Genomic DNA, 13,225 nt, shown 5'->3' with positions numbered 1-13,225 from the left:
CAGAAGTGCGCATGCGCCAACTTGACTTATTCAGTGTCAAAATAGGGGTGACTGCAGAAATCACAGACTGAAGGATAAGTTTTTGTTTGAAGCCGTGCATAGTCCTGGGACTAGAATTATGGCGGAGATGCACATTAGAGCTTGTTAAGTTTTCATTTTTGTGAAGAAATTATTTGTACTCACTTGTAGAGTGTAATATGTAGCGTTATATATTTCTTAGTAAACTTAAAAATTACAATCATATGTGGTGCAATGATTCACAATCTTCAAAATAGTTGTTACAAGTAGAAATATGAAGGTATGCTCCCATCCATGATAGTATCTTCTTCTCTACGAAATTTTTGGCTTAAAGTTGACCCATATAAAAAAGTAAAAAAGTTACGTTTCCGGTCTGGTACCTGGTGGAATGTGGCAGCAACGACAATTTGGGAAGGGAAGGGTTCCATGAAAACCGTTTGCTGTGGAAACATCAATGAAGGAAGTAGAGATATGTTTCAAATTATGGAAGGGTTCAGAATGAAAATAAAAACAAGCAAAATCTATATACACGAAAGGTAGCGATTGCTGCTACAACCTTTTCAAGCATTCCCATTGGCTGGTATCTTTTTGGAGTAGTAAATAAGCTGTGGTGGTTAAGTTAGGCTAGTTGGGTTTGGTTCTCTTAGAAGAAGACGAAAATTGTTGTAGCAGCAATACCGACCAAATATCACAGTGGAGTTTGGCTGGTGCTTCTACCTACTTCCCCTCTCGCGTTTGGAATAGACCTTTCCAGCTAGTTTTGTCTTCCCTGGCTGGACTGTAATTTATGGGGTAATAAATTACAATAAATATATAAAATTAATGAGGTCTGGAATAGCAATTACTAAACACATCTTAAAAGTAAATATTGGTCAATTTTGAACATGCCCCAAAATTTTGAACGTCTTCAGCATTAATTTTCACACAGCTTGAAATGAAAAGTCAAAACGAAAATAGTACATACACCAATGTCCGATATTTTAAGAGTTTGCATTTATCTGCAAACCCGATTTGTGTTTCCGAGTTAAAATGTAATTTTTGAGTTTCATTGTCTCACCTGAACGAACCCGAAGGGGAAGGTGGGGTCGCTCCCGTCGTTGGATCCAAAGAACTTGCTCTTCCAGTCGTCGATCATCGTAGGGAACATGCACGTGTAGTTGTTTGGCGTTCCCACGTTGCTCTCGCCTAAGAAAGAAATCCGTTTATTTTCGCAATTTTATTCTTCCTAATCGAAGCTAACTTCTTTATCCCCAAGTAAAATTCAGAAAAAGAAGTATGATAGGAAGAAGAAATATTATCAAAACTCAGAACTTTGGAATTAAAGCAAATTGATGGTGCATTTTTATTATTTTTAGGACGAACGGGAAGGGCTGATGGTGTTGCAGTCCGTTCCAATACACTTGTGGTGCACTTTATGGAAAATATTTTTTTTATCAATTTCTGCATACAAAAATTATTATGAAACGAAACCAGGAAAAATGAGTTGCAAATATTCAAGGTCGACCAGCGACTGGGCTAACCGATCAGTTTTATTACATTCTTCCCGGACGATTTTTTCAAGTCTGAACCAACGTCAGCGTTCTATACAGCTGTCCCATCCGGAAAGTGACAATTACTTTACATAATCCGTAACATTGCTTTAGAAATTTTGTTTTGTACCACTCACCTACACACACTGAACAGAAGCTCACGTGCACACCATCCGTTGTCATGTAGGCGAGATTTCACCACTTTTATTGCTTCTAATATCGTTTTTCACACATGAACTATTCGTTCTCAAGGCTTTCCAAGCTAAGTTGCGTTCATTTACCACTTAATAGAAATAAGTTTCACTAGTAGATTAGCCTTTTCAGTTTCTAATATCATCAATACAGCTCGGAAGCTGATGATTTAATGAAAAACTTTAACGTATAAAGTGGCCAAATATTTTACAAAATGACCTGCTTTAGATATTAATGTAAGCTACAATTTTTCATAATCGACATAATTTCTATTTTGATTAGTTTATGACGCTTTTCTGCCTTATAGGTTAATCGTGACGATGAATGGTGAACAGATGAAATAAAAGAAGGGGGCCCCTGGGAAGATGTCCGCCTCACCCGCATACATTCCAGAGTATGCTCTTATCTTCTGGTGGCTAAAAAGCAGGCTTGTTAAAGGCCCAGGAATTTTAAATAAATTCAATTCCGGTCCAGGAGAGAAAATCAGCAAGCGTAAATGGGTTCTGAACAGTAAAGAACCTTTCTCTCTGTAAAGTATTTCAATTCGGCCCAGGATCCTTTTTTCCCGATCAATTTAAATACGGTCCAGGAACCTTTTTTCCGAACCAATTTAAATTCGGTCCGGGAACCTTTATTCCAGGATCAATTTAAATACGGTCCAGGAACCTTTTTTTTCCGAATCAGTTTAAATAAGCTCCAAGTTCCGTATTGAAATGAAACAATACGCAACTTGGATCGAATACGGACCTGACGATAAACAATTATCCACTTGTGAGCATGAAAGACTAATCCAGGTGCTGGCTGTTTCGAGAATCTAAGGTACAAGAAATGGGCGAAACGCAAACGCTGCAGTCAATGTAGCCCCATTCTCTCGCGCGCGTTCCTTCACTTGGTTGTAGCAGCACTTCCCTTCCCTGTTGTAAAATCTGCTGGGAACACAGCAGCCTCACGTTACCTCATCGACGGCTTCTATTGGCTGCGGTTCCTGGATCGGATGCCGGAGCAACACGTGACGGGTTTGTTTCAACTCAATGTGACGCCATATAGTCCATTGCGTTATGTACAGTAACTCTTCGACAAGGGAGTTTTTGAATCTGGTCCACGAGAGAACAACAGCGTTTTGATTTATTTCATGCGGTATGTTTTCTACAACCCCAGTGTGACATTCCAATGTAAAACGTACTCGCGGACATTTTTAGAAGGCAACTTTTAATTGGTCAAGCCTGGTCTGTAATTGTAAATAAATTCAATCCCGGACTGGGAGAGAAAATCAGCAAACGTAAATGAGTTCTAGATAGTGTATAACCTTTTTTCCGGATCAATTTAAATTTGATCAAGGAACCTTTTTTTCCAAAATGAATTTCAATTCGGTCCAGGAACCTTTTTTCCCGCATCAATTTAAATACGGTCCAGGAACCTTTTTTTCAGGAACAATTAAAATACGGTCCAGGAACCTTTTTCAATGTAACAATACGCAACTTGAACCGAATTTAAATTGTGCTAGAGAAAAGGTCCCTGTCCTGCAGCAGAACCCAATAGAACCCATTAGAATTTATGTGTTCCTGGACGTTTAACAACCCTGCTAAAAAGATCAGAACGTCTTTTCCACCTAATGTCGGTTCCCCCATTGTCCTTCCTCGTGAACAATGAACAATGGTGGGACAAACACAATGATCCATAGCCCAGGTTTCGAACCTGTGACGTCTAGTTTCGGAACGCGTGACGTTGACCACTCGGTTAACGAGCCGGATTAAACGACGTGACATGACAGCAAATGGACACAGGTTGCTAGTTGCTGGTATAAATTTATGGAACTAAGGGAAATAGTAACAATGAAGTGCGATTGTACGCACATGTTATTTACAGCAACTTCAATTCCCTTCTTCGTTATCTGAGACCCCGCCCAGCATTCTCTTTGTAGCTTGCATTTTGAACCGAAGCAAGACATTTATTTTCCGTTGTTGAATGTTGGAACGAGACGACCATGAAGGAGCAAAATGTAGTGACAGAAGCTAAAGAATTATAAGAACGGAATAAAAACATTCAAAAACATTTTTTTAAATGTCAAATTTAGGAAAACATCGTCTTCAAGACGTCGAGATGAAGATCGACTTCCGAGCCCTGGCCTTTACTTCCCTTAAGTAATTCAAACCTTTCATCCTCTCCTGTGCAAACAATTAAACTAAGTTATTTTCCTACCTACTCACCTTGATACCATATGACTCCTTTGATAGATAACTTGAGCAGCGGGTGGATCATAGCGTTCCATAGCACCGAAGCCTCGTTTTGATCGCGGTGCGGCCTGGAATTAAGACAATGAAATACATTAGCTTTAAAATTTGTTATTTTTCTCAAAATTGTGAATCTATCCTTATTTAATCAAAGCCGTTAATAAGCACACACACAGAGCCTAAATTATAATTAGAAGGTAGATATTAATTGATCTGTTTTACAGTTCGTGTGGAAGAAATGTGCGTCCATAAAATCTCTTGCTGGTGAATATTGTATATACATTTTCAGGAAAGAATTTTTGAAACTGACACCAGCGGTCCCTATAAATCAATGGAGCTGGAGTCCATTATATTATGCATGTTATCGTTCTTTGAAGAATTTTAAAACTTGTAGAGAATTTCAATTAATTAAGTTACAGTACTTTTTACATAATATACAGGGTGTGCGGGGTAGAGGTTTACAAGAATAGGCTACACACATATATTTTAGCATCTGTAAAGTTCATTAACTTTCTTGTCCTGGATTCTAACAAAGTAACTTGGAAAGCTTTCATGTACGCTGGTACACATAAAAGTGGTGCACCATTTGTAACTCGACAAACATCCAAACGATACTCCAGCTCGTGCCAAGTGTTGACAAGCATATAAGACGTTATTAGCGCAACAATACGGTGTCTCAAATCACCCAAATCGTGAGCTTTCCTATTGCATACAACATCTTCAATGAACCCCCATTCATAAGAGTCTAATGGTGTCAAATCTGGGGATCTCGGTTCCCAGGCATTTGATGAGCATGCGTGACTCTAGCCCGCACACCCTGTATATTATGTAAAAAGTACTGTAACCTAATTAATTGAAATTCTCTTCAAGTTTTACAATTCTTCAAAGAACGATAACATGTATAATATAATGGACTCCACCTCCATTGATTTATAGGGAGCGCTAGTGTCAGTTAATATACAGGAATTCAATTTCAAGATTTTTTTCTTGTACATTTATTTACAATATTCGTACAAGTGAACTACTGAAATCTAGGATCGATGGTCTAGCGACTTAGCTGCACTAAGAGACAGTATAAGGAGTAGTTTTCGCATTACAAGAAGTTATTTTTGTATACAGCCCGGACAGCTCATATATTAGTTGCCTGTTGAATGTTAATATCTAAAACAGCATAGTTTGCGTTACCACAAGGCTTCCTTCGTTGCGTTGCAGGCCCTGATCGCTTCCGGAGAGCTCCAGGCCTCGATGATAGTTCCTCCCCAGTTGCTCTCCACCAGGCCGATCGGAATCTTCAGCTGATCGTTCAGGCGGCGTCCGTACAGGAAGCACAGAGCCGAGAAGTTGGGCAGAGAATCTACAAGGGAGATTCGTCTCAGGTAAAACTTTTAACAGCTGACAGTTTACTACGATATTATGATCAAAAGCTATTGACATTCTCTCCACAAATACCATACCTTACCAGATTGTGAATTTAGGTCTTTGTCATGTCATGTAGATCGTCGGGTGTTTAGTAATGTCTTCTTGCCACTGTCGCAAGATTGAGAGTGAGGTCTCTTGTTTCGAGGTGACTTGCAGAAAATGTTTAGTTATTTAGGTCGGGAGAAGAGTTGGGGGGAATCAGTTGTTGATCTGTTACATTTAAATACAAGAACAATTACCACTGATGGTAGTTATTGCAATTAAACACGGGAACAAAATAAGATTACTTCCGTTGTTGAAGAATTTCTTCTTTATTCCAAATTAGATAAATTAATCTGTAGACATTAACGGATTACCATCCTATTTAATTAATTCTGGGAAAACTTGAAGTCTGAGGCAAGAAGGGCAATGTCTCACCTTGCGAGGGCGTCGTCCATTGGGTCCAGATGGTGTCCACGTCGTCCTGTTCCGTGGCGGAGTACGCCTGCCCCACGTACATGTAACGGACGTCGCTGTAGGCCAGGCCCTCGGATATCTCTTCGCTGGAGTTGAATATCTGCGGGAGAAGGCAATCGCCGACACGTCTGAACTAACCCATTAATCTTTTACAACATAAATGAATGCTGATCGTTTCAGAATGCCATATTCCAATTTATATCAATGCTAATAAAAATTATTAATATCCCATGGGCTTGTGTGCGAGCCAGATCTCCTTAATACTTGGTTACCCAAAAGCCATTGCTCTTGCGTTTGGTGAGAAACATTTTGAAGAAGACTGTACACATGATATAGTAGCTGTAATTAATAGTTATTGACCTAATATGTATTTGGAAAATTTTCATTAATGTGTAAAATGATGCATCGAAAAATGGTTTGCGGATTAATCGGAGGGTACCCGCAGCAAAAGCACACCGAATAAGATAAGTGGCGGATTTTACAATTTACAAAAAAGGAAAAGAAAATCCTGTATTCTTTCGTGAACCCTGTCAGGGCTTGTGCTATTGTTACTTCACACGTGTGTTATATCAATTATTTTAATCTTTTGCCAAGTTCATGCAAATTTCTGTAATTTCGCGTTTCTGCATTATTCACCACCATCAAGTCCAACCAATTAACAATTTTCTCTTTTGACCTTCAACTGTTTTTGTGCACAGAATGCTGGATGTTGTGCAATGCATCTATGAATGCCGGTGTTGTACCTGATTTCCATTGTAAACTTACGTTCGTAATTTTTTGCTACGCGGCCTATGAATACGATGAGTTAGAGCACCGTAGATTATAGAACTTGTATTGTACAATAAACTGGAATCGTAACAACTGGTGCAACCCTAATACAAAGAGAGCAAAAGTTGTTGGAAAGGGTGGAGAGATTCTGGAACACCTAGTTGCAAGTAGACATTTATACATTAACTCCTCTTAAATGCGAGGCTGTCAAAAATGAGATCTTCATTGCGAATGCAGACACTCTCAGAGAAGTTATTGTTTCTTTCCTGTTAATTAAGAGGTCAAATCCTTCACACAATTAATTTCAAAGCAAAAAATAATACTTTTACACTTTTTTTGAAGTATCTTAATAAATATATATAGCTATACACACACACATCATCACTCACTGACTTAACGCACAGTCCAAAGCCATGGACCTAAAAACCTGAAAGTTTAGGGTCTTTCTCTCATGACGTAAGCAATTATTAAGAAGGTATTTTCCGAAATTCAACCCCTAAGGGGATACGTTTATAGCCCAAAACCCTAGACCTAGAAATGTGAAAATTCTTATATTGAAACAAAATTCCTCAACACGTGATGCTGTGTGTATTAGACATCTAAATATGGTTGCGTATTTCTGAGATGTACATATATACAGACTAATGAAACCGCCTGTAATTCTTATGAACGTTGTTAATTTCTAATTCCAACTAATATTGTAGTAAACTAATGCTTCATAATTATATTCATTCTATCGTGAGAACGTGGCTTGAATTTGACGATTTGGTTTTGAATGATTGGTGTCGGCGGTTTCTGTCCCCTGATGAACAAACATATAAATACAACGCAGGCAAGTCGCTAGTATAGATATATGTAAAACAATAACTTAAAGAGAATTTGTTTGTTCCTATCTGACACAACTGTGTATGAAATTAGAGAATGGCAACATCGTCAGAAGGAAGCGGTGAGGTAGGAATTGAAATTTAATACATTCATGATCGCTCATCTTCCTATCAAGTATCTTGTTTGTTGGAGACGCCCACCCTTTTGTTGTAATAAGTTTTGTTCTGGCAGTAGCCTATCGAAACTGTTACTGTTGAAGGTTTACTCAGAATATCAACCAGGTGATTTCCGGATAGGCTTCCGAGAGGTAACATCACTCTCATCTTCAGGGATTGATTATCTGTTGCTGTACTTACGTTACTCATGGCAAGCTGCATGTTGCTTTGTCCACTGCACAGCCACACGTCTCCGTAATACACGTCCTGCAACTCTATGCTGTCGCCCTACCAAACAGAAAATAAGCGTGTCAGTATATAATCAGGAGCATTGTCACTGGAAGGGCGTGAGATGGCTACAACCCACCATGAAATAATATTGTGCCCAAATGGAAAAAAGCTGTAAAACATTAAGCACTTGAAAACCTTGGCTAGTCCGTTTAACGGACTCCGTTATAGTAGCGCCAGAAACGTGTACACCAACTCGGAGACAAAAACGAAACAAATTGAGAGGCAAGAGAATGAGTGATTGATTTTTATATTATGACTATATGGGCATGGGCTATTTTTGCCCCTTAACTAAAACAAAATTCAGAACAGGGCCCTAACAAAGAAATAAAATGTCTGTTAAGAAACTTCCTAACTCAATTTTTAAAGCTATTTTACTAAACAAGAACTAAAACTATGCTGTCTCTGAGGACTAAAGTTTCCTTTCCTGTTAAAAGCTGAGGCTGAATAGGGGAACTCGGCACACACAGGACAACACGACTCCAGAGAGGATTATCCTGGATGACCCCTGAGCCTTGTTGACCTGCAACATTGAAGTTCCCGGGGTGTACTACGTGGAAGCGAGGTTGATTTGTGGGTGCCTTACCAGAAGGTCTCCCTTACACCCAGAGAAATGCACACAAAACAAAAGGAGGGGGAGAGAAAGAGATCTAGATGAAAAGACTAGAGAAAGAAACACAGTCCACTTGAAAATGTTCATCCACTCTTCCCACCCAATCCGTGGTAACTGTACTCACCGTAGACTCCTGCGTCGCAGTGAGAGTGTAAGGTCCGCCCGCGCCATGGGGATCCAGCGCCACGCTCCACATGCCGTTGTCTGGAAAATAAATGCGTAAAGGTAATTGATTTCCCTGTGGAGAATAGAATTTAGCAACCTAAATAATGCGGGTGGAGGGGCGCGGTTATTATCATATTGAAATTGCATTTTGGGGGTAAAAGTTAATTTGACTGTATTGTACTCGTCCACCCTCTAACCCACTCTGGGGCGGTCACTGTGTAAACGTTACGTAAATCCTTGCATAGGTAGATGAACTATTTTTCGTTGTGTAAATATCCAAAAACTGATAATAATATTAAATATATGTTAAAAATTAGGATTCAGGGGGGTCAGCGATAGAAAACTGAGGTCTAGGAATATAGTAGTGTAAGGAAATGAATGATTCAATATGTAGTTTTATTATATATTTGTTTAATCTAGTTATTGTAAATAGCTATTAATCATGATGATTTATCTCAACCTCCCTGTTTACGCCTGAATCCAGCGATACATGTCTACCTCCCTCCAAGAAAGTAAGATCTTTATTTCCTTACCACCGACCTGTCCTTGGTTCTGTAGTTCATCGATGCTGACGGTGACCGTCGCCCCTGGCTCCCCGTAGCCCCAGACGTTGGCCGACTTGGGGGACATCTGGAGAACCATGTTGGATGCATAGTAGGACGCTAAGCTGAACGCAGCTGAATAAAAAAAATATATATTAATTAATATATAATTCACAACAGACTGGGCACGCATGTATGTAGATGTTTAGAGCCGCGGTGATGATATAGTCGGAGGTGTTTCTGACTGCCACACGTGAGATTCGGGTTCGATTCCTGTGATAGGTGTTTTCAGATGGGGATTTTTTCTTTGTCGTTTTATGCACAGGTTTACTTTCTTCCTAATGTTCAAGCAAATGCTGTAATTGTCAGAAGTTATTCTTCCATAATGTATTGTCACAACTACTCTTTGTAATGTAAAATATTTCAGTTGGAGTGGTGTTAAAAACCAAATGCTTGAAGAGAGATTTCCATTTGCATGTGGAGCAGCCACCTCGGTGGCCGAACCCGTTGGGTAGTGAACACACGGCCTCACCACCGAAGGGTTGGCTCGATTCTCGGACAATTCACGGGTGTTGCGTCTGTTCGTTGATTTTTATCTCATCATTCATTCTCATCGTCGAGATTAACCCAGTGAGTTAGAATAGCGACGTTAAATGACCAAAATGCATCTGGAGCGCATGGAATTCCTGCGGGAAAAATATATTTGCCATCATGATATAGTCTAATAGAAATTAATTTAATTTCTCCTTCCCACGTATAATGAGAGCTCTCTCAGAGTTTTTAAAGTTTAGCGCTAAACATTTTAAGATGCAGCCATTAGGAATTGAGAATAAGTTCTAAGCATTATGACCATAAAGACCCTCATTATGTTTCTCATACAACTTACCACGTGGTTGCTTCCCCGTAGAATCAGCCGAGGTAACAGCTGCTACGGCCGACAAGAAAAGAAGGAATTCCGTTCCCTTCATCTGGAAGGAAAAAAATCAATTAAATTTATGGAGATAAACAACTTTAAAATCACGCAAAGTAATGATGAAAAGCAATTGACTATGTCTTGGATTGTAGAATAATTGGTTATCTAGAGTTCGTCTTGTGTATTATGGGAGAATTTCCACCATCCCATCAATACGAACTATTCTCCATTCACTGTAAAAAGAAATTAATGGAAGCAAAACCACAAGGTTGCCGAGAACCACTTCATTTTCTATTGGTTCGTTCTGATGATATTTTGCCCATGGATATATTGGTCGTAGGTGTACAGCTCCTTGGCTCCCGAGTAGTTGAATGATTAGCCCTCTCGCCTTCTGTGCGAGCTGTCACGGGTTCGATATCTGGTGGGAGCTCCCAACATCTCGGCGTTGACCTAGCGTCGTGAGGACAATTAGGGAGCTACTTGAAAAGAAGATGTAGCGGGATCCGATTTCGAATGCCAGAAAACAGCTGCGATGGGACTCGATGCACTGCTCACGCGTCACCCAATGAAAAAGCCGCTCTGGCCCTTAGAGGGCTGTTGCGCCATGGAGTTTAGTCTTAGCTGTACAGCTCATAATATAAGGACTCACAACTTCAATATAGCAACTACGTTGAGTGGCGTGGTTTCATCACATGCACTATATTCCTACACGCAAGATTCTTGAATAGCTTGGAAAAACCAATAACTTTTCACACGCCACATGCATTTTTTTACATTGCCTTCGTTCTTCCAGCTGACAGAGAATAACTGATAATTCTGGACAGATTCATTCTTCCTGTCATCTTCCAATTGTAAACAAATCGTGATACCCACAAAACTTTCCACCAAAAAGAAATAAAAAGAATAGAATGTTATATTCGAAACACAAGACACACAAACTAGTAATTGTCGTTTGAACTCTGTTATTTGCCTGTGGTCCCCTGGAAACCCACCTTTGTAATTCGCCTGATGAAGTTCAATTTGCAGGGTTGAGGAGACGTGTTGTTATTTTTATATTATTCTCTGCAGGAGATAAGACACTTAAGTGTTGACCACGTAGATAACAATCAGACGTAATCAATTGAAGCTTCAGATTTAACTGTAAGCAGTGAATCAGCAATAGGTTAGTTACCTTGTGGTAAATATATCTCCTTCCCCCTCTAAATATATTTTGGTCGTTAAATACATCATCATTCACAACTAGAAGGAAATATTTTTGTATTCACCTTCTTACAGTCATTACGAGCCAAGGACGTGCTTAAGATGTAATATACTATCTTTTTTTAAAAAAAAAAATATTAGCACAATAATATTCATAGTTTCAAAGTAAATATTTTAACATCTGTAATCCACCAGAACTAAAAAAAAAATAGTTACATAATGCTAAAATATTTGCTTTGCATAAAGTGAAGTATACTAAATAGTTTCAGGCTGTTAAGGGCCGAGTTCTAATGTCTTTAAGGTTATACTATTAGAATGAAAGGGTGTAATATGAAACAAAGGACACACCTTGTGCTTGTTTGTAACGCTTAATCGTCTTATTAAATTACTTATCATTATTATTTTTTTTCTTTTTTAAAAAATTTCTTACGTTAGCCATTTCAAAGAGCAACAGAAATGGTTGATAACATTTTATCTGCTCCTTAACATATTCCAGTGAATTCGGACTTTACCCGGACAAAAATATACTATTACATGTAATTTTAAATTTTGAAACAATCAAAAACTTTTGTGTTTGGATATTTTTCATAGTTCTGCTCTACGAAGAGTTTTTCTGAAACGGAAACTATTATTTCTTCTCAATTATAATATTTTTCATTATATTAAAGAATTGCGAGAAAATGACTGCCTGTAGAGAAAAATTGCTGATCTTTTAAATTGATATAGACTACTGTAAGGAGGAATTATAAGAGGCAAAGTCTCAATGTTAAGTAGTATAAGAGATATGATCGAGAAACTAAGGTGATGCATACAATTCCAACATAGCAGGCGTATTTCAAAATGGCAGATTTTTGTGGTGTGAGAAATCTTGAGAAATTTCCCGGATAAATTTAGAGGAATAATTGAGGATCGCATCCCAGAAGGTTTCGTCTGTTATTATTTTTGTTACATTTTTCAGCAACATTGGAGGTGCCGTATGTAATTTCACAGTTGCTATCGCTAATATTACGTTAACGTTCAGTATTGGAAATTACGTGATTTTCTTCACATCCTGGAAAGTCATCAGGCAATAACATGCATTGCACGTGAATGCATATCCTTGTATATCTTATCGGGGATTATGTGACAATCAAAGGATACGCCTTCTTCACACACCCTTCCTATCTTGTACTCCTCAAGTGTTCCTTATCTCCTTTTTAGTTGGTATGTATTTGTGCTAAATTTGCGCCATGAGACAAAGAAATCTTCGATTAAACGTTCAAAAGCAGAAAATAATAATAAATTTTGCAGTCGTCATTGTGAGAAACATTCTATTGGTTCTCACCGGATTGTATACTCATCACAAATAAAATAGATCAATAGATCTTAGTTTCAGTGTTGCCAACCCTTGCAACATAAAATTCTCTAAATCTTCTCTCAATTAGTGATATAAAACAGATCAGGGGCCTGAATGTCATTGTTCAATAGATTGAAAGTAAATTTCAACGTGTGCGCCAACGTGCATATTTGGTATCCGACCGGGACTGTCCGCTTAATATTGAAATATTGGTCAGGTCGTAGAAATCAGAACAGAAATTACTTGGTTAAGAGTGATTTTGATGATGTGGACTAGAATCTCCATGAGTACTATGAGAGTGAGACTTGTTCAAGAAAAATCTTCGAAAGTTATGGATACATTTTAGTCATAAAGTTTGTTGTGTGAGGCCTCGCATAAAATTTTTGGAAACTATGATTCCTTTCCCATTCCTCTCGGACGTCGGACATGAGACTAAATGGTACAGGGACATGTCCGGGAGAAAGAAGGCGTCTGGTAAGCCTATTCTTACACTCTAAATTCTATTTTTGGACGGAACATATGCTGGAACACAAGTACTGTACAGAGCCCCTTGGGGCGATCTATATAAAAGAGGA

The 13,225-nt window shown here is 38.7% G+C and overlaps 1 protein-coding gene across 2 annotated transcripts in view; it reads right to left on the bottom strand.

Annotated features, from left to right (window-relative positions):
* LOC145991314 (sialate O-acetylesterase-like) overlaps positions 1–13,225 on the bottom strand; it is a 40,013-nt gene that overhangs the window by 20,610 nt on the left and 6,178 nt on the right. For both annotated transcript variants that reach the window (XM_083127313.1, XM_083127314.1), the window contains exons 2-9: positions 10,088–10,169; positions 9,193–9,336; positions 8,619–8,698; positions 7,795–7,881; positions 5,807–5,945; positions 5,156–5,324; positions 3,947–4,041; positions 1,076–1,203 (exon numbers count right to left, since the gene is read on the bottom strand). In XM_083127313.1, coding sequence (XP_082983439.1) covers positions 1,076–1,203; positions 3,947–4,041; positions 5,156–5,324; positions 5,807–5,945; positions 7,795–7,881; positions 8,619–8,698; positions 9,193–9,336; positions 10,088–10,169 — 924 coding nt within the window. The remainder of the gene's footprint in view (positions 1–1,075; positions 1,204–3,946; positions 4,042–5,155; positions 5,325–5,806; positions 5,946–7,794; positions 7,882–8,618; positions 8,699–9,192; positions 9,337–10,087; positions 10,170–13,225) is intronic.

The sequence above is a fragment of the Lepisma saccharinum genome, chromosome 8 (genome assembly GCF_977018435.1).
Source record: "Lepisma saccharinum chromosome 8, izLepSacc3.1, whole genome shotgun sequence".
NCBI lineage: Eukaryota > Metazoa > Arthropoda > Insecta > Zygentoma > Lepismatidae > Lepisma > Lepisma saccharinum.
Note: the sequence above shows the minus strand (reverse complement) of the source record. Positions and strands in the feature narration are given on the sequence as shown.